This window comes from Onychomys torridus, chromosome 9, assembly GCF_903995425.1.
Source record: "Onychomys torridus chromosome 9, mOncTor1.1, whole genome shotgun sequence".
Lineage (NCBI taxonomy): Eukaryota > Metazoa > Chordata > Mammalia > Rodentia > Cricetidae > Onychomys > Onychomys torridus.
In genome coordinates, this window is record NC_050451.1 from 19,482,754 (window position 1) to 19,509,841 (window position 27,088).

The 27,088-nt window shown below is 47.2% G+C and overlaps 1 protein-coding gene across 2 annotated transcripts in view; it reads left to right on the forward strand.

Annotated features, from left to right (window-relative positions):
• Positions 1-27,088, forward strand: part of Rarb (retinoic acid receptor beta) — a 331,881-nt gene that overhangs the window by 301,026 nt on the left and 3,767 nt on the right. For both annotated transcript variants that reach the window (XM_036199705.1, XM_036199706.1), the window contains exons 4-6: positions 16,628-16,788; positions 24,057-24,233; positions 26,585-26,789. In XM_036199705.1, coding sequence (XP_036055598.1) covers positions 16,628-16,788; positions 24,057-24,233; positions 26,585-26,789 — 543 coding nt within the window. The remainder of the gene's footprint in view (positions 1-16,627; positions 16,789-24,056; positions 24,234-26,584; positions 26,790-27,088) is intronic.

Below are 27,088 nucleotides of genomic sequence, written 5' to 3' on the forward strand. Positions count from 1 at the left end.
CAATGACTGCGTACAAGGCCGTGTACATCCATCCTTTTTTCTCTGTAAAGTAAAAGCAGTATGAAAGTTGCCATTTCTGTTTAGAAAATGCATAGAGCCACACTCTGGTTTGAAGAGTGTGCCTTCTCCACTCTTGTCTGGCAGAGGAAGAGGGTGGTCTCCTAGCTGAAGTGATGTAACGCTGTGCTCCCATAAAGCATATTGTTATTACCGTGATTCATTGGGCTGCCGTGCAGTGGGTCTGGGTTTGTGTGCAGTGGGTGAAGTAATTGGAGTGAGTGCTTCTCCCTAGAGACAGAATCAATCATTCTTCTAGAAGATGGTGACATTTTAGAGAGAAACTCTGAAGAAAATGTCATGCTTAAAAAATTAGATTTAAACACACTAGCTCCGGATTTATTTTTATTACACTCCAATGGATACCCTGATTGATTATCAGCCTTACAAATGTTTAGCACATTTCTCACTTCTCTAATAATCAGAATAATCTAACTTTCAATGTCATTTAATGTACTCCATTCAAGGTTATAATAGATCATATTTCTAACAAAGCACAGCAATTATGTAATGAATAATACAGGAGGACCAGCATTCAGATTCCCTCCGTTTTAAGGCCATGCCAAGTAAAAAGTCTTAGAAAGCCCATTCCTTTAAGTGTGGTGTACATCCCAAGTCTTTGCTGGCATTGGGTAGGGTTTTTTTCCCTGCTGTTGTTTGAAAGACTTTTCCAGAATGCTTTGCCCGACATAAACATTTGAGAAGGGAAGCAGGACTCCAACCCTTGCACTACATGTGCTGGTATGCCTGGAATAAGTGGCAGGTTGCTGGGGACGTATTAACCTTCTGTAGTCATTACTGTTTTCTTTGTTTTTTTGACACACACTGTCTGGAGAAATGTTATGTTTTAGTTCTGGGTATTTCTCTGATACCCCTCACAGCAGCTGCTGATGCTATGGGTGTTTGAGGATGAGCCATGGTCCTCTCATGAGGAGGCCAGCCTCTGTATTTAGAACCTAACATGTTAGCTTGTGTTTCCTGTGTATTTCTCAAGAGATCTGAGTCATTTTGGGAAGCCAAATGTGCGTGCATTTTATATTTGTGACTTGTGCCTATTCCCCCAAGTCCAGATCTAGGGTAGTAATAATGTTCAGTGTGATTGCCTGCCGGGTATAAAATGGTACCAGATCCTGGAGGTTGCTAACAGCCCTGAAGGAAAGCCTCTTTTATGTTTTGCTGTTGGTGAAGGGAATTTAGGTGGTACCAGGCCTGAGGGCATTTAGAGCCCACAGGAAGGAGACTACAGAGCAGGTGCACTGTGTAGCCAGTAGGGACATAGTCCCATGAGAACTGCATGAGCTGTGGAGTTTCCAGAAGGTGTAAGCAGAAATATATGATAGGGCCGTGCAATAGGTGTGTCACAAACCCTGATGCAGACCAGCAAATGCAGCAGTGACTCAGAGGCTGGGGAGGTCAGGGCTGGGAGCTGGTCAGCATAGTTCCCCCACATGTAATGATGGCATGTGTCCATCTTAAGGTGTTTGGCAAGTCAGACCTTGAAAGACTACAGCCCTCTGCATTTGAAATTGACCCAAGAACTCTGAAGATGGCTCTTTAGGATTGAATATCCTCCAGGGTGGCTGACCATGACATGTACTCACAAACTTGTTTTCTTTCCAGTGTGACTAAAACCACTGGAAATACATGAGGTGAAGAAAGACAGGCAAAGGGGGCTGTGAGGGAGAGAAGAGTGGCGGCAATGTGCTCACTCCTTCTGAGGCCGGATTGGCTCAGCACCTCCCTGAGCTCATAGCCATGCTTTAAACCCCAAGGCCACCAGCCCGAGCTCAGTCTTCAACAGCCTCTCAAGCCAAAGATCTAATAATCTGCAGCCCAGCCCACTGGAACTTGGTTCTTAGATCGTCCTATAGATGAGATCGTAGATAACCTTGTGTCTTTAACATGGAATTCTGTACATCTGTAGTCAGAGCATGTGCTCAGAATTGCACTGATACTTAGAGGCAGGCAGTCTCTGGAGAGGTACTTGTCATTTCAGTGAGTGCTGGTTGGGAAAGTGAGGACTCTGTGGTAAAGTACCCGGCTGTGAAAGCTGTCCACACAGTTGAAGACAGAAGCACATGGAACATCACATAATTCACTAGAGCCTCAAGGGAAGTGTGTGTGTGTGTGCATCTGTCTATCTGTCTGTCTTAGTCCATCTGGAGTGCCATAGCAAAAGTAATGTAGGCTTGAGTGTCATAGATATCAGAAGCTTGGATGTCCAAGGTGAAAGCCCAAGAAGCGTTTAGTGAGACCCCATGTTCTGACAGACATACAGCCAAACAGACAGGTATTTTCTTGCCATAACCTCACTTGCAGACAAGATAGTGAGCTCTCTGTGGACTGTTATAAGGACCCTCAACCCACTCACAATGGCTGCACCCTCATGCCATCATCATTCCCCATCACAGCTACCTTTGCATATGCCATCCTGGGGAGGACTTCACACTGGAAAGGATGACACTTTGGGGAAGATGTCACACTGGTGAGGATGGTCACCTTGGGGAGGGTGTCACAGCAGGGGAAGTGTTGCACTGGGGAGGGTGTCACACTAGAGAGGACATTCACATTTCAACATATGAATTCACTGGTTTGGAAGCATTTGGGATTTCAGACTTTCAGAACTGGATATTCAACCTGTGCCTGGTATTTGGTTAGGACGGCTACCACCCTAAGTGTTAAGACTGGTTTCCTGGACTCTCCGCCCAGTGAAGGAACCACATTGGCTCCAGGGAAGAGAGACTTTCTTTGGGGAAAAAAAAATACCATTTAACAAATGGCAACATGGGCTGGACTACACTAGAGTACAGAGTCTGTACTAGAGACTCCAAGGCAGCAGGATTACAGCCTTGGACATATAGCAAGAGCTTCTGAGGACCAAAGCCTGTGTGGGAGAAGGTGTCTCCTGGAATGCAGGTGTCCATCACTATCTGATGGACAGGGTTAGCGTTGTCATGGAGAAGAGACAGTCTGCATCCTTCCCCTTCCTCCCTATTCGAGTTACAGTATGTACTTAGGAGGATCCCTTTCTAATTAAGTCACTCCAAAGGAAGCCTGGGGCTGGGGAGGGGGTGTCACAAATTACTTAGAGGATCTCTGAATGCCTATGAAGGAAATGTTTCAGAAGAATGCCACTTCTGACTCTGAATCACACTATTCCTGACACTATTCGTCATGATTTCCACACCAATGCTTCCACAACCTGAGCACTTTTACCCCAGTATTCACCAGATATTATTTGAGAGTATGTGTGGGTTGTCATTGGTCCCCATTACACCTGGCATGTTTGGAGGTGAATTCTGATACCCCAAGTGCTGAAACATCCCTCACTTCTCCCAGACACATCCCAAGCCACTGCTCAGCTCCCTGGCCCTGTTGATAACAACTAATTCTACTCATGCTTCTCCTCAGCCTAGAGTGCTCCACACTTCGTTGGTTGCTACTCTGTGCAAATGTCCCTTCTCTGGTGGAAATGTCTCTGGTTAGTCCCTCCCTCCCCTTCTGATTGGACAGAAGTCTATGTCCCACATACTGCTCCCCTGTGCCTGTTCTCAGGATGTAGCCACACAGTAAGCATGTGTTTAGGTGAGGGATGTTTACATCTTCCCTCAGTCATGCATGTAGAGATGATGCAGACTGTTAGTTTAGACAAAGAAATTGGGAAGGGAGTCGGTGCTCATCACGGAACAACAGAACAGCGCCTCCATTGCCTGGTGACTGATGTAAAGGGAAACCAGCATATAGCAGTCATGGTGAGGGGGAGTCTGCTTTCCTGTTGAATGTCCTCGGCTCCCCAACTTGGGCTCTAACAACCAAGGGCGGTTTTCAGCTTAACAGTTTGCACATCAGAGTTCAGGGGTCGAATGCTTTGGGATGTTCTGTATGCTCTGAATGTGTTGGTTTGATTGGTTAATAAATAAAGTACTGATTGGCCAGTAGCCAGGCAGGAAGTATAGGTGGGACAAGGAAAGCTGAGTCAGGAGTCACCAGCCAGACACAGAGGAAGTGAGATATAAAAGTATCGGTAAGCCACAAGCCACGTTTTTTTAATAGATTAATAGAAGTGGGTTAATTTAAGATATGAGAACAGATAGCAAAAAGCCTGTCACTGCCATACAGTTTATAAGTAATATAAATCTCTGTGTGTTTACTTGGGTCCAAGTGGCTGGCCGCAGGGCCGTAGAAGCTGAACAGAACCAGGAAAACTTTAGCTACAGTTGAATTCAGTCTAGGGTTTATCTTCTTTAAGTTTTCCTGGAACACAACCTGGCAGCTCACACACAGTCCTCTTGCCTTTGGTGGTACAAGCTCAGTTGAGTTATAATGGGGATCATGAAGATCCAGCAATCCTAAAGTATGCCTGTGTCCAAAATCTTATGAAAAATTTAGCTCTTTCCCCAAGTCCAGATGTGACTCTAAGGAACAGACTGCCTTTGTCACTAGTATCTCAAGGTAATCACACAATGCTGGCCCTGCCTGGCACTGGGTCCCTATAATATAATCCTGAAGTAGAACTATTGTGTGAATGAGGGGTATCACTTAACTGACAAACAGCTTCTCCAGCCTCTATATTTAATTTGTCAAGAATTATTTTCCTACCATAAGTAATATTTGCAACTCCCACACTATAGTCATCCCTCAATTTCCCCAGCTGTTTTCCAGGACGTAGTGCAGTCTATGATCTGAGGGTGTCCAAAGTCCTTGTGTAACAAAGGTGCCATAGCTGTGTGATCTATTAATATACACACGAACCACATACTTTAAATCATTTCTACATTATTTACAATACCTGCTACAATGTGAATGCTATACACTATGAGATTATATTATGTAAGGAATAAAGACAAGAAAAAATAGTCTACGTATGTTCAGTACAGATACACTGTTCCAGCTTCTTATTTTCCTGTGGTTGTTTGGATCTGGGATCAGGAAGATTGCCAATACCAAGGCCTGCTATACTTGGCTCTGCCATCCCTACACTCTTCTTGAAGATATTCCTCCTCCACATAGCCACTTCTGCCTTTACTAACACACACACACACACACACACACACACACACACACACAGAGAGAGAGAGAGAGAGAGAGAGAGAGAGAGAGACAGACAGACAGACAGACAGACAGAGAAGAGAGAGAGAGTTAGTTTTAAATCTGGGACTTGCATATGAGAGAAAACATGGCATTTGTCTTCCTGAGTCTGGTTTATTTCACTTGCCATAATGATATTCAGTTCCATCTATTTTCCTGCAAACGTTATAATTTCATCTTTCTTTATGGTTAAATAGAATTCCATTGTGTATATGTACCACCTATTCTTTATCCATTCATTGTCTGATGTCTGTCTAAACTGCTTCCATTTTGTGGCTATTGTGAACTGTGTAGCAATGAACATGGATGTGCCAGTGTCTCTGTGGTGTGCAACATAAGAGTGTTTCCTTTGTCCTCACTTCCTAACACAGCACCCTGTCCGTTGCTTGCTCACTCCCTCCCATTCTGGGTTTCTCTACAAGATTTGCCATGAGAGGCTCAGTTTGTTCCCCATTGTCCTCCAACACAACAGTCTAGGCAGGCTAGGCTCCTTGTTTTGTTTTTTTGTTTTTTTTTTCCAATTGGTCCCTGGCCTGGACCACCATGGATACCCAGACAATGCCACTTACTGACCAGTCAGACTGAGAGTGGCCTGTGGGGTACAGCATGCCTCTGTGCCTCGGCATGAGCAGCAGTCATATCATAGATTGTGCCTTCTTCCTTACTCCGAAGGTCCGGTCCTGACTTTGCACTCATGCTGTCGACCCATACTGTGAATGGCAGCCACAGAAGGTCCTGTCACTGTTAGTCTGCTTTGCTCTGAACTTCTCTTTGCAGTCTCCAGGGAGTCTCTACCTCCCAAGGCCTCTGCAGATCTCCTTCTGATTAAAGGGGGAAGTCACATTCTGTGGCACATGATGTGGATTTGGTTGTTACAGGAAGGGCCAAGGAAAAGAACTGGGAAGCTGGGGCAGGCGTGTCTGGTGTGGTGTTCCTTGGAATACTTTTGTCTCTTGCTCTGGCCCCTTGGTATAAGCATTCCTGGGAGGAGAAACTTCAATCGCTGTTGATGACAGACATTCAAGTATGTGGCCACAAGTGATGATGAGAACAACAAAGATGGCGTGTTTGCTTCCCTGTGACTCTCCCGAGGCTCGGATCAGTGAGACAGATAGGACTTGTGTGGTCTCAGCAGGATCCAGCCCTCTAGGAGGTGGGCAGTGCTGCTTCGCCAAAGGCAGACTGGCCAGAGAACTGAACAGCCATGGATGTGCTGAGTGAGACCCACATGACACAGGCTTTTGTTGTTGTTGTTATTTATCTTCTGACATTTTTTCTTGGCCAGGGAGTGGTTACTCCATAGCATTCAAGGACAGCCAAGCTGAGAAGAGAAATTCCTTGTTGCATTTGTGTTATAGACCCCGAAGTTTTGAAAACGAAAAAGTTCTGCTGACAGTCATTTTATGCATGGTATACAGCTGTGGAACCAGAGGTGTTCTAGTCTTCCTGTAGGCCAATGACTGTGTGGCCTTTGAGACACACAGACTCACTTTCTACATGTGTAATCTTGGGAGTTGCTGGAAAATTAAATGACAGAATATATGGGAAGCACTTAGCAGGGCATTGGAGTGCCCCTCGGCCCTGAAGGGAAGAAGGTAGATGAGACAGGTGTTACATTGCTGGTGGGACAACCTTGCTTCCTGCTGTGACTAAGGCCAGAAGTCTAGGTCATTTGCCAGACTAGTGATTTAAGAAGCAAGTCTGTGGGAGCCCCCAGAAGGAGATCGTAAGTGTATCTACCAGTAGGTTAAAATGTTTCCAATCTTTGCTTTCTAAAGGCAAGGGCAAGGAATGGTCAACGTTTCTGGTAGCATTTCTTATAGGTAGCCCTCCTTCCACGCTCCTTGCTCAACACGCACACTTCACTCTAGTTCCCTGCCAGAGCCCCACTGTCTGCATCAGCACCCGACACACAGAAGCAACTAAAATGTTAGTTCTAAAATCTGAGTCTCATCCACATTAATCCCTAGGACTGGGAGGAGTGAAACCGGGCCTAAAGGATGGGCTGGCACTCTGTTCTACTATTACCATAGAAATGCCTGTTCCCCAGGCTCTGGCCATGGCCATCACTTCCTGGGCTCATGTCGAGCTACCCAGTTGCACACTCCACAGGATAGCATGAATACCTGGAATCCCACACATTTAATCTTCTCCCCCTCACCCCTTACCAAGGTGAGAGTTGTCACAGGCCCTGACCTGCATCCTTTATTCTGGCTCCACTGCACAATCCCTCCTTGATTCAGAACTTCCTCATGTTTGCCCTGGAGCTTCCAACAATTGCCTCAAGTGATCTCTGCCCCCAGCCATCTCTTCACCATGAGCAGAGGAACTCTTCTGTTACTGTGACTGCCAGAAGCAACCCAGTGAAGTTAAAATCAAAGTTTCCTTGACAAGATTCCCTAGCCTGCAAGGAAACCCTACATCTAGCCTGATGTACAAGCCCCACCCCATGGCATGATGTAAGTCTAGGTTGTTCCAATCACCTCTGTAAGCAAGTACCTTCCAACCTCTCCCAGAAGGGGCCCCCATGTGCTTCTACAAAAGACCTCTTGCAGCTCTTTGGGAGATTCATACAGCCTCTCTTCCATAAACGCAGGTGGTTTACTGACCACTTCTACAGGCTTATTACAGAAAGACATGTCTTCAAACGATGTCTCATTTGTTTCATGAGATAATTTAAAAAAATTTTTTTTTATATTTGTTAAAATGAGCTTAGAAAGTACGGATTTCCACATAGTATTTTTCTGTTTATAGTTTTTATTTATTTTTATTTTTTTTGTGTGTGTTATGGTGTGGTGTATGTGTGTGTGGGGGGGGGGGTATGTGTGTCCACTGAAGGCATATAGAGTTCTTTTGTCGTCTAAATGAAACACACAGTATGAATACCACACATCTACATGTAGATTTTTCTCCTAATGGCTCAGATTTCTAAAATTTATTTGAAAATATGCAAGAGCTTCTCCACATTAATGTTCTAGATGGGACATTAATGTTCCAAATGTTAGCAAATGTCTGGAAACCCAGTGACCACTTTTCCATCCTTCAGATGACTGACAGATGCAGGTCACATGACCCTTCTAGACATGTGACTATAGTCTACACAGCTGACTGTGTGTTCATTCCTGATGCTAGGATGACCAACTCTTTTTATCCAAAAAGTCAAAAGACCCACAGTGAGTGTTCCATATGTGCAAGGGCAGGCAGGGCAGCAACAATGTGAACTTCGACTTGTGCTCTGTGCACTGGGACATGGACTTGGACTTGTGCTCTGACTGTGCACTGGGACATGGACCCTGGACTTGTGCTCTGACTGTGCACTGGGACATGGACCCTGGACTTGTGCTCTGACTGTGCACTGGGACATGGACCCTGGACTTGTGCTCTGACTGTGCACTGGGACATGGACCTGGACTTGTGCTCTGACTGTGCACTGGGACATGACATGGACCTTGAACTCTGCTCCCCACATGGAAGTTGTTGTTTTTTTAACAAGGCAAAGGACTGGGTATGGTGGTGCACTCCTCTAATCTTAGCACTTGGAAGGCAGAGACAGATGGATTTCTGTGAGTTGGAAACCAGCTTGATCTAAGGCAAGTTTCAGGACAGCCAGAGATACATAGGGAGTCCTTGTCTCAAAAATAAGTAAATAAGTAAGTAAGTAAGCAAATAAATAAATAAATAATATAAAAAGCAAGGAGAGTAGTGAGTGGCTGAGTCTTTGTTCAAAGTCAGATGACTGATACAGACCCAGTGTCTTCCATTTCCATTGTCAGGTGTTAAGGCCATGGCCTCAGCCCCAGCTACAAAGGACAGCTATTAAAAAGCACAAGGTCAGAGACGCAAAACTCGCACTGAAGTCGCCCCTTGCTGCCCGAGGAATGCAGCTAAGAACCACCAATTGGCAAGGAGATTATGGAAACCCCACAGTCACTCAATTGCACGTGCCCACTGTGTGCCCTTACACAGCACGGCACACTAGAATGTTCTCTTTGCCCTCTGAGCCCAGGCAGCAGTGAGCAGAATAGTTGGTTGGTTGATTTTTGTTTATTTGCTTTACAGTCCTGGGGATTAAACTCAATGCCTCATAGACAAGAGGAAGCACTTCCCATGATGCTGTGGCACCGGGCTTCTTCTTAATGCATATGCTTGCTCTGAGACGGGGTGCTCACTTGATCGTCCAGGCTAGCCTTAAACTTTTGATTCTCCTGCTTACACTTCTGCGGGGATGGGAAGACAAGCATTTGTCAGCACGCCCATCTTCTTTGCCTTCTTTTGAAGAGTTAACCTGAAAATGATTCCTGTAGTTCACATGTCACTGGGAGAAAGCCTCTATACCCTAAAGCATTGCCTTGCAAGCATGGCCACCAGAAAAACACATCCACCCCAACAGGGCTGGCTACACCTGCTGAGATTTAAGAAGGAGGGAGTGGAATGATGTCCACATGCAAGGATAGGGTCTCCATTGCTAATGGTCACGTGGGGAAGGGTGTCTCCAGAACTGTCTCCGAGGTATCCTTTGTATAAAGCAGTTTGAGAAGAATTTGGCCTCTGCACATTGTGGCATGAAGGACTGGCCTCTGCTGCTCCGAGTAGCTTTGGGAAGCTGGTCCAAGCCATAAGGACCTTGCTGCATTTTTGAAAAGCTACATCCAGATTGTTTCCTTCACACTTGACTTGTTATCTACAGATTCCCAACAGTGCCCCTGCTTGCTCTCTGGCACAGTGGACAGCACTTGGCAGTTGTGGGAGTGTGGAGTCACCTGTGCGAGTGTTTCTACAAACACAACCATGTGGCCTGCTTGGAGATGTGGGGAGTAGCTGAAATTGAGGTCCCCAGAATGAAAGGATTCTTTCACTACACAAACACTCAGCATGCTCTGGCCTTGAGCTGGTCCAATAATACCTGCAAACTGAATGGAGAGAAAGCTCAGCCTCTGCCACTCATCTTTCTGAGTTCCAACCACTATATGTGTGGCATGGTCTTTATTAGGGGACAGACAGACTCCATCGTCAAGGACATTGTGCAGTGGAGGAAGCATTGCACCCCAGCTCAGCCCTCCTTTATATAATCATTCTTGTCAAGTGCTTGAACACCAACCAACCATTCAATCCTTAAGTTATGAGAAAAGTAATCTCAACAATTAGTGATGGATCCCCTGCCCTCAGGTCTGTGGAGTTCATTTATATAATTAGCCCAGAAAACAGTCTTTAAACTCAGATTAGACCATACTTCCATGTTCTCCTCCTGAGCATCTCAGCACGGTAGTTACAGGACGGCTTCAGACCAACTGTGACCCATTATTCATGCAGTTAGCAGGGATCCGAGGAGTCGGAATGTGCGGATTTCAGACTTTAATTTCAAGCAAGAATAAATAGGCCGTTGTGCTCCCCTTGCTAAACGGAATATGAAAAAGTCTTCATGAACAAAATGTACCATTGATGACATTTTCCCTTGTTGAAGACAAGAAGTTTTCAGGAAAGCACTGTTGTCCTCTTCCTGGGTCCGTGTGAGGCTCGCAGCTTTCCCATGTTTCTGCACTCAATTTTTATCGTGTGTATGAAAAATCAATATTCCAGATACATGCACAAGTGCACACATTAAAATGAACATGGCTTCATTTATTTCCGTGATTAGACATTCAAATAAAAGTGCTTGGGTGTCTGTTTTCGTATTCATAGGTCGGGATCTGTACATCAGAGGGATTTGTATAAGTGACACTTTTATTACATTCATTTCATTTGCAATATGATAGTGGATCATAAATATGTTACTTTCATGCCACCAAATCTGATTTGTAGCACTTTGCCCCTCCTGAGTAGAAGCCTGATATTTATGAAGCACCTTTACTCTAAGAAGCGCTTTGCAAACATCAGGCCAAGTCCTATCAGGGGTGTATAAATCACATACACCCCTCCCTTACATCATCCTCCAGGCCACTGCTGAAGGGGCAGGAGCACTCAATGATCCCTCCGCAGACCACTAGGTGACAGCAAGGCTGTTAATTTTAGGAGGCAACAGCTCAGAAGAACTCTGTCTGGCCACATAAATGCCCCTACAAAGGGAAGGAACCCCGTATTTAGTCACCCATTCTCCATGACATTCACAGCACAGTCCCTGAAAGCCCACTGTGAGGCGAGCTGTAGTAAACTTTGGGAACACAGAAGAAGTAAAATAAAGCTTTACCTTTTCTATAGTCCCTGGAGCAGTGGGGCAGGGAGCAGGCTCTGATACAAGCTGACCATGTAATCCCACTACATCCCTACCCATTCTCAGGGGTGGACTGCAGAGAAGCAGCTTGTCAGCCCCCCTGGCCATTGTGGATGGGTGTGGTGATATTTTATTTGTACTGAAATGTGATTTTATTTGTATATTAATAAAGTTGCCTTGGGGTCAGAGCAAGCCATAGTAGAAGCTGGGCAGTGGTGGTGGTGCACGCCTTTTATCCCAGCACTTGGTAGGCAGAGCTAGGCAGGATCTCTGTGTGTTCAATGACACAGCCAGCATGGAGACACACATCTTTAATCTTAATACCAACCATAGAAGACCTGGAGGTCTGTACAGACAGACAGTGATGAGGAGGTCATGTGGTTGGGTTTACAACCAATGAGAAGGCAGAACAGAAAGTCTATATAAAAGACAGGACACAGGAAGTAGGTCTCTTGGGGAGAGGAAAGACAGAGCAGCAGTGAAGGGTAAGGTTTTCAGCTCTCAGCTGTTGCTCTGACCTCTTCGCTTTTAATTCTGCAATTGGCTCTGTGTTTCTTATTTAACAAGATGGTTACATCTATAGATGGGGGCCTTCTGTGTGCAACAGCCAGGTGCTTTATGGGAAAGGGAAGTTTGGGGTGCCACAAAGCATAGTTCTACACTATAGGCTCCCAAAGAAAGGGATCATGGCCATAGCCCTTTCTGCCCGTAGCCCTCACTGCCCCTTGGTGTACCCTCCTCATACCCTGCATCACCACCTGCAGTCACAGTGAGGACCCTCACACAGCATTATGCACACAGAATTCTCAGTGTCAACCTTCACAGAACTTCATTATCATTTTGTGTGGCAGGCATCACAAAGCACTGAAGAGCCATTGTCTGTGTGAAGTTCAGAACTAGCCTGGTCACCTGCAAGACACAGGGCCTTCACAGGATCCACATCCTCCCCATCCTTCCAGGTTGCTGTGTGGCATGGAGGATGCTGTCAGGTTATGATGAGCAGTCCAGGGGTCAGGTTGCAGAAGATGTGATAGCAGGGCCACTGTTCCCGGAAGGTCGCATCTCTCTAGTGTCCAAAACAGCTCCATTCAGAGGCAGAGGCCTTGGGAAAACAGCACACAGCTTCCCGGGAGCAACTACAGCAGTCTTGTGATATTTTGGTGAAGAATGTAGCTGCTTTTTGCTCTTGTCTGAAAAGTTTGCCTGAGGCTAAAGTGAAGAGTTTTGGATTCATTCCCTTAACAGAGGGAATCCTAAAACAGAATCCATTGTGTGGTTACTAGTGTTAACTCTAATGAAGATTTATAATGAAAAGGAGCAAGCTGAGCAAGGAAAAATATTTTAGGAGAAAAGGAGCACCAGGAAGTGAAAGAGAGCTAAATCCTGTGTTCAAGGAGATAAACTGGTTAAGAAATGGAATAAAGGGTGTGGTGGCCTCAGGGCAAGATCGCACCCAGTTAAATTCTCAACAGTGAAAAGGAATTAAAGAACTGGGTGTGGTGGTACACACCTTTAATCCCAGCACTCCAGAGACAGAGGCTGGCAGACCTCTGCATTTGAGGCTAGTCTGGCCTACAAGTTCCAGAAGAACCAAGCTTAGGGAGTGAAGGTAGCCATCGAAAAAAGAAAGCTGGTGAAGATGTAATTGAAGGACCTCTGAGTTCAAGGCCAGCCTGGTCTACAGATCCAGTTTCTGGACAGCCAAGCTTAGGCAGTGAAGGAAACCATTGAAAACAGAAAGCTGGTAGAGATGTAATTGAACAAGGGGACCATGTTCCAGCACCAGTAAGGAGCAGAACTTGGCAGCTTTGGTCACATGGTTCTGGAGTTAAGGACAGAAGAAATGAGTTACGGAATTTGCCTCCACAACTAAAGAAAGCTGCTGAAGCCAGGCATTGGTCAGGGGTGTCCCCAAATGGAGGCCTACAGAGGCTATTGCACGAAGCTGCGAAGTTGAGGCCTGATTGCTTTAGAGATCCCAAGATGCTGGAGATGCCCAAGCCATGGGATACCTGCCAAGTAAAGCTGCCTAAAGGGAGTAGAACCATCCCAAGAGAAAGAAGTGTGTTGTAGTCAACAAAGCTGAAAAGAGTTGGAGATCTGAAGAATGCTTTGATATCAGATGTGGAGATACAGAGTTTGGAGTTTGTCCAGCTTGTTTTTGGTCTTGCTTTGGTCCAGTATATTTCCAGTATGCTCCCTTCCCTGTTTTGGAACAATAATGTATATATCCCATGCCATTATCTGTTGGAAGTATGTGATCTACTTTTTTATTTTAATTTTACAAGTGATTATAGCTAAGAGAATGCATGAATCTCAGAAGAGACTTGGAACTTTAGACTTTTAAATTAAGTTTGGGATTATTATAGACTATGAGAACTTTTGAAGTTGGATTGAGTATAATTTTACATTATGATGTGGCTATAAGCCTTTGGAGGATAGGGAGTAGAATGTGGTGGTTTAAAAGAAGAAGGTCCCCAAAGGGAGTGGCACTATTAGGAGGTATAGCCTGTAGGAGGAAGTGTGTCACTGTGGAGGCAGGCTTTGAGGTCTCATACATGGTCAAGATACTGCCTAGTGTCTCAGACCTCTCCCAACTGTTGCTTTGGATCAAGATGTTGACTTCTCAGAACCATGTCTGCCTGCACACAGCCATGCTCCCAGCCACCATGCTCCCCGTCATGATGATATGGACTAAACCTCTGAAACTGTAAAGCACCACCACAAGTAAATGTTTTCCTTTGTAAGAGTTGTTGTGGGTTGGGGATTTAGCTCAGTGGTAGAGCACTTGCCTAGCAAGTGCAAGGCCCTGGGTTCGATCCTCAGCTAAAAAAAAGAGTTGTGATCATGGTGTCTCCTCACAACAATAGAAACCCTAACTAAACCATGTGTCTTAACACATGGTCTTTGGCAACTGGTTTCTTCTCTCAGCACAGTTTCCAAAGTTCATCCACAGTGTAACCTGCATCAGTATTTCATTTCTTTCAATAACAAGCAAGATTCTATGGTTTGACAAATCATTTAGTTTATGTGCCATCCACAGAAGGGCATGTGGACTGTTCCACCCCAAGGCTGTTAGGGTTGGTGTTAAGAATAGTGAGATTTATGGTTGCATTTTGAAGTTAGCTCTCTGAGGTGTGTGGCAGGAAAAGAGCTGCTGGGTCATATGGTAACTGTAAGGAATATCAAAATTCTCTCAGAGATGTTTAGGAAATAAACTTGGGTTTGACCTTTGTGTGGGCTAAAGCAGAGGCATGTTAAAGGAGGGGTCTAACGTCTTGTACAAGAGCCTGGAACACCTACACACAAGCCTTCAGGATATAGTACCTTCTCCCTAGTAGAACACTATTCCTCGAGAGAGAGCCTAAAGACCACCATTCTGCCACTCTGTGCTGCCTACCTCATTGTGGAGACACACACACACACACACACACACACACACACACACACACACACACACACACACTTCACAACATGAGGCCTTTCGCCCCATCCCCAAATCTCCAAGGAAGGTCTACCTCATTGCAGAGTTGCAAGGGAGTGCCATAAAGCCCCTTCTTGGGCCTCTATTTTTCCAACATCTAGAACAACTGTTCCAGGGACTGAGAAGGAAGGTACCTGTGTTATCCCATGTGTCTACTTCCTTGGTAGTAAGTGGATCCGATAAAGAGAGAAGTTGGCAGTTCTACCTCCTTAAATGGGGATTAGGTGAGTTCTGTGGTCAAGCCTCCAGGTTCAGGTATCAAGACACGCACAGAATGCTCCTCTTCCTAAACGTGGCCCTTCCTGGCCTTGTGAACTGCTTACACAGACAATGTTTTCTCCTCTGTGCCGTTGGCGATTCTCACTTCCTTCCATTCCTCCTCCCTCCCCAGCCTGTCTCCCCTTCCATGTGCCCCACCCCCATCTCCTGTCCACACAGATCCTGATGACTCTCCTAGTATGGACACTGGGTGTCCTGATGACCTATGTGTCCTTAGGGAGGCAGCCAGGCCAAATCCTCTTAGGCAGATCAGATTATACCCTGGGTCATCTTGCATCACACATGCCCAGGTCATGCTGGCATCGTATACATCCAGGCAGCCTAGGTCCTGACACTCCAGTGAACATGGACTCCCTGGAGGGGTCATGTGATCTGGTATCAGTTTATCTGCCTCCCTGGGTTTCAGGTTCCTGCCAAGAGCTGGAATTTGGCATTGTACTCACTTACCACCATGGAGAAAGCTGGCCCTGGGAGGAGGCTGTCCCACAGCTCTGAGTCATGAACCCTACTGTGTGCCACTGGCACTTATCTGCTGAGGTCCAGGCAGCCACAAGTGACCTGGAACTGGGTGTCTAAATGAACGGGTGTATGAGTAGACAGTTGTCTTGGCCAAGGGTTTTTGTAGTTATAAATAACATTATAACAGGATACCATATGATTAACACAAGAAGTCTAAGCATAACACACACATAAAGGGACACAAACTACAGCCTTATCACCCTCAAGAGGAATCTTTTAGGTACTTGTCAGCTGATTCTGAAAAAAAAAAATGAGAAAATGAGATTGCTCACCTCACTGTGAAGCAACCTAGCTTCACAATCTGGCTTCCAGGTATAACTGACCTGTCAGTCAGGGTGCTTTTGATGTGATAAATATCAAAAATTGTGGGGTGGGTTATTTCATATTCCAGGGAATGAGAGAAGTCATGGCAGGAACTTAGGGCAGGAGCTGAAGCAGAGGCCATGGAGGAGTGCTGCTCACTGGTTTGCTCCTCAGGGCTTGCTCACCCTGCTTTCTTAGAACACCAGGGCTACCTGCCAGGGGTGAACTGGGCCCCACTACATCAATCATTCATCAAGATATGCCCTCCAAGCTCACCTACAGGCAATCTGATGGAGATCTTTTCTCAGTTGAATCTCTTCTTCCCAGATAACTCCAGTTTGTGGCCAGTTGACAAAAGTGAAATGAAACAAAACAACAAACCCACCCCCCAGCCAGGATGAGATCCTTGCAGTTCAGTCACTCGGGACACCCCTGTGGCCCTTCCCACACATGGCATGCAGCCTGCATTGGAACTTCTGACGGGTCAAGCTTCCACAGACTGAAGCGTGCACACCGCGCCCTGAGAAAGGCTGGCATGGTTCTGCCAGAGACAGCCGAGTTCCTTCCCTGGCTGAGAACCGTTCCCTCCTTTCTTGCTGCTCCCCTTCCAAGTGTTAGGGCTAGGAAAGGGGACTTCTTGCTCAAGAGCATGGCCTGGCCCTCCATGACCTCTCATCTCCCTTTTTCAGCCGTCAGAAATGACAGGAACAAGAAAAAGAAGGAGCCCTCAAAGCAGGGATGCACAGAGAGCTACGAGATGACAGCAGAGCTAGATGACCTCACAGAGAAGATCCGGAAAGCCCACCAAGAAACCTTCCCCTCACTCTGCCAGCTGGGCAAATACACCACGGTAAGAGCCACCTACTTAGGATGCCAGCGGTGTGGGCACAGGCTCTCGTGCACCCACATAGTTCCCATACAGTTTCCTGTGGTTGGCAAGAATGCTCGCAGTCCAGCCCTGAGCCAGCCTGGCAGCCAGGCAGGACTCCTGGTGGCTCTCTTCCCCACATGTAGCCTTAGGACTGGGGCTAAGGCAGTTTTTCATCCGTGAGCACCTACTGTTGGATGGGCTGAGCAGTGGCAGCACAAATTAATTGTTTGTGTCCCCCCCCCCCCTTGGGGATTTTGGTCTGCTCAAGCCAGAAATTTATTACATAGGTTGTGGTAGATATCTGACCTGGAGGGGATCTGGGGTCCATCTTTTAAATATCAATCCAGCTATGGATTCCAGGCAGGATTATGGGGCCATCCATTCTCTGGCTCATGATCTGGCTTCTAGGAGGGGTACATATAATCTCAAGAAAGTCTAGGAGGGTATGGGACAGGGCGATCTGGGCCCCATAAATAGGTGGTCCCATGTACTCCACTATTCAGAGGTGACAGACAGGTCCTCTGAAGAGGACAGAGAGAGCCAGTGCAGGAGACGCGACCCCACGTATAACCCGCTCCTGGGACCACGTTTTGCTGACGAGGGACCTTTCCTCTTCTCCACATGACAGGGTCTAAACATGGCCTGGTCAGGCCCCATACCCTGACTCACAAGGTGAAACGGCCCAGTTGTGATGGGTGGTGGTTGCCTCTTCTGGGGACCCACATCCAAGTGTGATCCTTACCGCTGTGAGATCACTCACACATAAGGCACATCTCTCTAGAGGCAGCCCCGGCTTCACATAAGCTCCTCCGCGGAGCACCCCAGCCTCCTTGGTGCCTCAGCAGGATGACCTGAGTCTTTTCCGCCAGCATTCTTCAGCAAGGTCCAGCCCCGGCTACCTCAGTGGTGGACATTTCAGACTCACTCCACTTCCTTTCCTGGAACAGTAGATCTCCTTCCAGACAAGCATCTCATCCAAACCTCAGTTTTCAACACTGAGGGGTGTCCATGCAGTTTCCTGGACCTCTTCTCACATACCCCACTTTGGGGCCAATTTGTTGTGTTAGTTCTCTGTTGCAGGGCAAAAATGCCCGGCAGAAGCAACTCGGGGAGGAAATACTCACTTTGGTTCATAGTTTCAGAGCATGTGCCATGGTAGAGGGGTGTGGGGGTCCTTCCACTTCTGGTAGGCGGAGGTGGAGAGAGTGTAGGGTTCTGGGAGAGGGGTGTGGGGGTCCTTCCACTCATGGCAAAGGAGACTGTGGATGAAGTGACTAGGTAAACTGAAGTTAGAGCAGGAAACAGTGGCTGGATATGACCTTCAAAGTTCAGCCACTGGTGCCCCTGACTGTGCTCCAGCTAGACCTCATTGATGAGCATTTCCACAGTCTCCAGAAACAGCACCATTGGCCTGGGAGCAAGCACTCAGACATGAATCTATGGGGGATATTTCCAATTTAAACCATAATTGAGCCCACCTGGCTCCTGGCAACCACCAGTCCCAAGCACTCTGTGGGAGACCTCTTCAATGGAATGGGAGAGAAAGAAATAGAAGGTCACCAGAGGTCAGCCCCTCCCTGCTGGGCAGCAGGACAGCCTTCAGGAGGAGTGTACCTCTGTCCCTCTGTGCTCTGAACTGCCTCCAGCTGCTCCTTTATTCTTACCATCTCTGCAAAAATCTGGCTTTGTTTCAGTGTAAGGGACTTGAAATCCTTTCTGGAAGTAAGTGGGAATACACATAAATAACATCGGCCACAGCACATCCTCTGCAAGCTCCCAGTTCCGAGATCGGCATTTGTTCAAAGCTTTTTATAGGGAGGCAATTGCTTCAAAGGCAAGAAACTTCCTGCCCCTTCCCTGGGGTGGCACCCATGTCAGGTGCCTGTGGCATAAGTGGGCAGGGAAGAATCAGACAGCAGACAGCCACCTCTGCAGATCTGCCACTGTGGCTTTTATTTCCCAAATTACAGCTAGTTGATTGGAGACACACTGGCAGGTTCCAGGGAGAAGCAAGGATGAGGACACACACACACACACACACACACACACACACACACACACACACACACCACCTTCTGCCCCTAACCTGGGCAGGAATCCCACCATCAGGCTCTCAGCTGTCTGATGCTGCTTAGATGGCACTTACATCCCGTGAGCCTGGGTTCCTCCTCTCTACAATGGTAATTTTGGTTGTAAAGGCTTCATGTGTATCCAGACGCTTCTATGAGAAAAGGGTCTCAGAGTCTTACAGTTTCTGGCAGGAAACGTGTGCAGACTGAAGGGCCGTCCCCTGGATCCTGTGAGTGGCTTGATGTCATTTAGAGCCATATGCTTGGCTTCTAGAAAAGTAAGGTGGTGACTAGTTAGTTCCTATCAGCACTGGCCACTTTTCCACGTGCTGCTGTCCACTCCACTAATGGGGATTGGTGGGATATAAGTTGTCCTGGCAGAGATTTGCGAACTTGAACCATGAAGATTCGAGGAGCTTTAATGCTCAGACCAGACAGAATCATGTCTCTAATGATTCTGCCACAGACAGAACTCACCAACAGGCTCTGCTGAGACAAGTGTTAGAAGTAAGTGTGTGAGCAATTCCAGGCACCTGCAGGCATGGCGTGCGTGTGTGTGTGTGCGTGCGTGCGTTTGTTTGTTTGTTTGTTTGTTTTTAAGAGAAATCACATGTGTGATTGGTTAGGGAAGAAAAACCTAGAACTCAGGGAGGCTGACTCCTACAGGAGATGTACCCAAGCTGGGGTAAGACACTTTGGGGAGTCATGAGACCAGAGTTCTGACCCCTCTGTTACCTCAAAACTCCGTCACTTGAACCAGCTCATAATTCCTAAGCCTCAGTTCCCTGCACTATACACACCTGCCTGCCATGTTGCCATCCACCTGCCATGTTCCAGCCAGAAGTATTCAGTTCTTTCCTAATGTTGGTCTCATAGAGCTACCTCAGAAAAGTTTCATTAACTGGGTAACTTGAAGCAATGTTACCTTTGCCTCCCATGCCAGGGAGTGGAAGGCCACACTCAAGGTGTGACCGGGCTGTGGCCTTGGACAGCCCCAGGGTGTGCCCCCCACAGCTTCTGCCTTTGGTGGCTGTCTTTACCTTTTCTTTGTTTAGAAATCATTGCTGCCTCCCTCCAGCTTCCCATGAGCACCGTCTCTCTCTCTTACCGCTTGTCCTGCTCTCCCACTGACATACATGCCTAGCTGTTACGTGCCAAAGTACATGGTGTCACAGTGTCTAGGGTCATGTTTATTGACCAGGAAGATGCTGGTCTCACTAATGACATCATGGTGGTGCTGGGACCATGTAGCTATCTCATGAGAGCATCCGGCCAGGAAGGAAGTCACAAACACAATGCAAAGTTTAAGCGACATTAAGTTCTCACCAGGAAATAAAAGAGATGAAGTACCAAGAAAAGCATGGTTGCCACAGCCTATCTGCATGGCATCCCCTCTGCTTGCCCAGGTGTCCTGTAAGGGCCACTGCCATTCTCTGGGCCATAGCCTCCTTGTCAACCAAACAGAGTCACAATGTGCCTACCTCATGGAGTGTTGTGGAACGTAGAGGAGAGCACACAGCATGGCCCCATGTCTGAGGCGGCCTAGACAAGGAGTGGTTACCTTGACAGCATGGATGTACATGATGGAGAAGTGGACTGCAGAAGACAGAGCAACCTCACAAACAGGACTTGGAGGATACCTGCCTCTTGGGATGGGCAGACAATTCCAGGCCTAAGAAAGGTGCTTCTCAGGAGAGGCTCTCAACACTCACGCAAAACTTAAACTCAGTTCTTGTGAGTTGTTTTATAGCCTACACCCCAAATCCCAGCCCTAGGGAGACAGAGCAAGGATGATCACCAGACGAGGCCACACTGTCGAGACCTTGACTAGGAGAACCAGGGTGGAGGTGTGGCTTGGTAGGAGGGTACTAACCTGGTGTGCACATGGCCCTGGGTTCCAGCCACAGCTCCACAAAGAAAGAGAAAAAAGAAGAGCCTTTTCTCTTCACTCCTTAGCTTAAGAACCCTCAAATAAACAACTGACTTGCCCAGGAGCTTTTAGACATGGCAGATCTTGCCTCTACTGATGAGTATTTTTCTGAAAGAGATGCCAGCTGGAGAAGCAACAGAAAGTCATCCAGCAGAAGGGACTGTGCAATGGCAGAAGATATCATTTAACTGGATTGACGGGACTGGGCTTTTCCCAAGAATGCCCTGGTGGGGGGCAGGGTGGGTGCTGCAGGACACAGCATTCTGGGAAACTTACGTTCTTCCACAGAATCCCAGGGGACTTCCCAAGCAGGCAGCATGTTCTACCCACAGTCAGGCCTGCTTCAGCCCAGTGTCCTTCCCTTCCCTGTCACCTCCTCTTCCTCCTCACCTGCTTACGAGCGTTTCCCCCAACCCCCATGCTCTCTGTAGCTGCTTCCATCATCAACCCCGGGCAGGCCATGCTCTCCACCTACCGCAGCTGGAAGATAATGTAGAAGCCATTTCAAGCCTCGCGCCTATGAATCCAGCAGCCAGGATAATAAAACACGGGGTTATTTTGTGTTTTATTAACTGCCTCTTGCCTTCAGTTTGCATAATCATGAACTGGATTGACAGGCTGTTACTGGGTTGCTCGCTGTTTTAATAGAAGGAACCATAGGCCCCCCTCCCACTCCACTCTTGCATGATGGAGCAGCTCATCCAAAGCTGATGAAGATTTCCTTCACACTGGCTGCATCCAGCAATGTCATTTTTTCCAGATGGATACTTCATTGTAAAGTGATTTCCCACCAAGCTCGCCTCTGCCCCTCTCTTCTGTGGCATCTTTCTGTGAACTGAATAAACTGCCTATTAAATTTAATTACAGCCCAAATGGCCACATGTCTTGATCTTGCACACACACACCCCTGAGTGTACTGTGTTCCACAAAGATCCTTGAGGAAGACATAAAATTAATCTGGGAGATGTATGCTTGTTTCTGCAGGGACACTGTGGAAGCCATGATGGCCACCACCATTCTGAAGCCGTCTCCAGACTCCCACCTTCAAACTCTTCCTCTGGATTCCTACTGGCGTTAGAAGCAAAGATAGCATTATTAACTTCTGTGGACTGATCCGACTGAAACAGGGCACTGAACCTGTTGGTTTGCAATGCAGAATTGCATTTGCAGAGATAGAGGCATTGGTCCAGAGAGACACACACACACCAGGCATAGTCTCTCCTTGCATAGTTCAGTTGTCTTGGAATTCATGAAGATGTCTAGGTGACTTTCAGGAGAAACAGCCTCTTGGTGTCTCTTCCACAACATGACGTTGTTCTGTGACATCTCAGACAAGCAAAAGATTATGAAATGCCACTCAACTTTACTGGGCTCTACTAAGTGCTCACTGGGTCATCTGCACTATAGGCAGTGGCAGGCCTAGCAAATGAGCCAGGAAGGAGTGTAACTGAGGAAGTGACCTGGGGATTTAGAGAGGAGTACCATAACTGGCGCAGAACATGAAGGAAAGAATGCTAGAAGGTGGGCAGTCTTCATAGAAGGCTGAGGAAGGCACAAAAGATCGTTAAGTTGATCGAAGACTCAAAGGGATACATGCTGCAGGGCTCCAAGACAGCTATCTAGGAGGACACATGGCCAGTACAGAGGCCTGAGGCTGGACTACGACCAACCTTCAGATAAAGCAAAGAGACCTGAAAGGCTAGAGCTGAAAGAGTTTGGGGAGAGAGTGAGCAGAGGCCAGATGCCCTCTCATCACCAAAGTGATTGGGCTTTTAGCCTCAGGAAGATGAGGGAGATGATATAGAAGAGGGAGGAAATTGTGTGAGAGAGAAATAATGAGAGGTGAAGGAGGCTGTCAGAGGGATGCGACCTGGGTAGGAGTGGGGCAATGTGTATGTGTCTGGGATATTTGAGTCATGTATGCCATACTTAAGACTATAGCTCTGGGAACACTGCCAGGCCCAAGCTCTTGGTTATGGCATCATTAACTGTTCTGAGACGCTTTTTGACCGTTGTTTTTCTTACGAGACATTTCAATGCAACATGGAAGCTGAGCAGCATAATGAAGCCCTGTGGTCACTGCACATCACTTCGGTTCCATCCCTGCAAAGGTGGCTCTGGTGTAGGCCGCCTTCTGGTTCCTCACACCCCTGCCACAGGAGTTAATATTCTGGTTTTTCCCGTGTACATGCTGAGCTGCCATGCCTACGTTCAAAGTATGACTAGAAAACTACATTGTCACCACTAAATAAGGCAAGCCTCTTGGACACCTGGACTGTTCAGACTCTTCACTTTTTTGTGCTTGTCTCTCCTCCTTATTTGCTTTAAGTGGAACTCAGAGAAGGCTCAGAGCTCAGCCAATAAGTCTCTTTTTATCAGTTAAGCTTCTGGGATGTAATTTACATGATATAATGTTTCATTTTCTCAAAAGATATGTATTGATGTATTACAGACCATTACCAATACTATGGAAAGGTTCCTCCTGCATCTGTGACACCCCACCCCAAAAGCCACTGCCCCATCCTCTATGAGTGCAGCATTGCCTCTTCTGTGATGCCTTGGGATGGCCCATCCTCCATGAGTGTAGCATTGCCTCTTCTGTGATGCCCTGGGATGGCCCATCCTCCATGAGTGCAGCATTGCCTCTTCTGTGATGCCCTGGGATGGCCTGGTCTTGTGCATCCATCTTCCTCCCTTTAGTACAATGCTCATGGCTGCTACAGATGGGTATCTGTCCCCTTCTATTGATGCCCCCCTCCTATTCACTATATAGTCATTATCAGCATCAGGACAACATTGAACATGGGTTCCCTTTCCATAGCTGTTCCTGTGCAATGTCTTGGGTGGCTCCTTGGCTTTGCATGGTATCTGGGAATCATGGTGTCCTTGTGGTGCTCACCACGTTCCTGCATCTCCTATGAATGAGTAGATCCAGAGGCTTCATTTGACCTAGGGCAGACTGAAGCCTGGTGGTGTGTTTTCCCTCATGACACCCATATGGCAGTAGCAAACAGTTATGACCAATGGCTAGAGGCCATTAGGAGTGGATGACTACACAGAGAAGCTTGCTTTCCTTTGCTCCCCAGATGTCTTGTGACTGGTGTAAAGTCTGGGCAATTTGAAATCAGGAATCAGAGTCTGCCCAGAGACAGCAGTGTGAGCCCATTCTCGGGAAGCATCACATTCCTACCTCCTGGTGGCATGTCACTGATTCTTGTCCCCCCTCTCCTCTTCTCTCTCCCTCTCAGAATTCCAGTGCTGACCACCGTGTCCGACTGGACTTAGGCCTCTGGGACAAATTCAGTGAGCTGGCCACCAAGTGCATTATTAAGATCGTGGAGTTCGCCAAGCGTCTGCCGGGCTTCACCGGCCTGACCATCGCAGACCAGATCACCCTGCTCAAAGCTGCCTGCTTGGACATCTTGGTAGGAACCTTTCTGAACTCTAGAAGGAAGGAGGGAGTTAGAGACTTCCAGGAGATTCTGAGAAGACTACTTCCCAGTCTCATTTCCTAGATCTGGAGAGCCCTTCCCATGTGTTGGAATTTCCCTGGACCGACAAAAGTTCAGAGATCCCTGGGTTTGACAGGACTTTCCTTGGATGTCTCTCCACTGTTAAAACTCCCAACCCCCACCACACCATGTGATCCTTACTGGCCCTCAGTGATGGCTTTCCCCTGGTTTCTGCAGAAGCCTTTTCCAGACCAAGCCCAGTTATTACAAAGAGTACCTCCCTCCCTCTGTTCATGAGCCCTCCTCACCTTGCCCTGGAGGCCCATAGGACATTTGCAACCCACCCATAGCATAGCCCTGCAGCTGCTCAGGACCACTGGGACTCCCTGGCTAAACTGAATCCCTAACCTAGCGCATGGCATAACTTTGTGAGGCTACCACCTATGGTCTAGGGAAACTTTTGTCTTAATGCAGCTACAAAATCAGAGACCAGACAGGTACAAACCTCCTGCTCTCACAGGTCTGGAGGCTGGGAGTCCAGGACCAGCCGGCCAAAGCTGTTGGATTCTTAGGTCACAAGCCCTCCAGCTGCTTCCTCACTGGGTTAAGTTCTGTGGTCCCTTCATGTCTAAAGTCTTCTCAGGGCTGCATCCTCATGACCCACCTAGGCTTAGTCTCCCCCAGAGGACTACCATTTCATACCTTGGAAGTGGGGCTCCAACACTTAGCACTTTGGGTAGTGGGTCTGCAGCTTGTCCATAGCAGCACTGTGGTCCTTTTTATGGCTGTGAGAATGGGGAATTCCTCAACCATAGCTTCCAAGCCTCCAGAGAGGAAGGGCAGGTTCTCTTTTAAAACCATGGGGCTGGGGCTAGGGTAAAGGGATTTTAAAGGCAGACACTGCTTCCCACTGGGGGCTACTTATGCATACAGCCTTATAACTAAGAGGCAGGGCTTTTCCCTCATACTCATCCTATTGCTCATGACATAAAAGTGGATTTTCTGGGAGCCACCCTCAGTTGATGTCAGAAAACCCTCTGGGCTCCCTCTACCCCTGGGTAGATACTCCACTTCGGCAACTTAACCTCTGCTTAGCAACAAAGAGGTGTCTGCAGGGGGACACAGAATGCAGAAACCTGCTTCATGAAGGTCCTGCTCTGAGAGAGTACAGAGGATAGAGCCCCTAGGGAAGGACTGGAGACCCCAAAAGAGCTCATCAGGCCTGCGGCCTTCAGAGTGAAGTAGAGAAGGCAGAAGTCCTACAGGATGAGAGTGTGCTCAAGTAGAGGGTATGGAGCACAGTGAGGTTGTAACCCATGACTTACAAGCACAGGGAGAGGCAGGCTTCTAGAACAGTCTGCCTGTGCTCCATTGTGGGGTGCCCCTCCCCACCAACTCTGACTGGACTTCCTCCTGAGCCCTGGCACTCCTCTGACTCTACTCCTGGTGCCTACCTGTGTGGCTACAAGCACACTGTATTATGAGATAGGGCTTTTCTTGAGGTTGAGTCCAATTCATTGTTAGCTAGGACACTGAGCATGTGACCTGAGCCCTATGGCTCTCATCTGTAAACAACAGGACTTTAGTCTGGAAGACTGAATGTAGGGTATACACATTTGGTCTATGCTAAGCACCTACACAAGATTTGTTAGATTAGTCACCTTCCTTCTTACTACAACCAAATACCTAAAAGAAGCATGTAAGGGAGGCATATTTGAGCTCATGGTTTGAAGATACAAGTCACAAGGATCCCTGGCTGCAAGCTTGTGAGAAGGCTAGTCATATTGTATCCAGGGCCGAGACAGTGCCAGTTCTCAGTTGGCTTCATGCTTCTTCCCTTTGTATTCAGTCTGGAACACACATTCAGAGTGCATCTTGCCTCATCAGTTAAGCCCTTCTAAAATACCATAGTAGACACACTCCAAGTTGTCATGAAGATTAGACATCACAGTTGGTAAGGATCACCTTATTTTTGGTTGACTAAACTTTTGAAAACAGAATTTTGTTCCTCTTCTCCTCCCAGCACCTGGCTTGGTGCATGAGACATAAGTACTCAGGAAAAAGATATTTCAATCAAATTATGATTTATTTTGTAAAAAGTTATTTCTCAAAATGTGTGTCCCACTTATTATTTCCTGAATAACCTAGCTCTGTTCTTAGACATCTGCCAACATGTAACGAAAGAAGACACAAACAGTCTTCTATAATGGGGCTTGCTGCCCATATGAGGAGTTCCTGCATTTACCATAATGCTGGTGGATGCTATCAGGAGAGGTCAGCATAAGTGATCCAGCAAGTGGACATACATATTTTCTCCCTTCCAGATTCTCAGAATTTGCACCAGGTATACCCCAGAGCAAGACACCATGACCTTCTCTGATGGCCTTACTCTGAATCGAACTCAGATGCACAATGCTGGCTTCGGTCCGCTGACTGACCTTGTGTTCACCTTTGCCAACCAGCTCCTGCCTTTGGAAATGGATGACACAGAAACAGGCCTTCTCAGTGCCATCTGCTTAATCTGTGGAGGTACTGTTCATGAGTCCCTGCACAGAGCAAGTCGCAGGACAGCATGCGGCTCTACTGGGGTTCTTCTGCATGGAGAAAGGCAGTGGCTAAAACCCTCATGGAAGGAAGAGTTCTACTTCTTCTGTTGTAAATTAAGTAGTGGTATTTGAGCTCTTTCTGCTCTGAAAGAAATGCCAAAATCCAGTGGTCCTGTTTCTCTTGTGGGAAACAGGTACATTTTTAAAGGCAGGATCATGCTGCTATATGCCTAAGATCATTTTAGTGATGACCCAAATGCCTTGCATGTTATTTCTTAATAT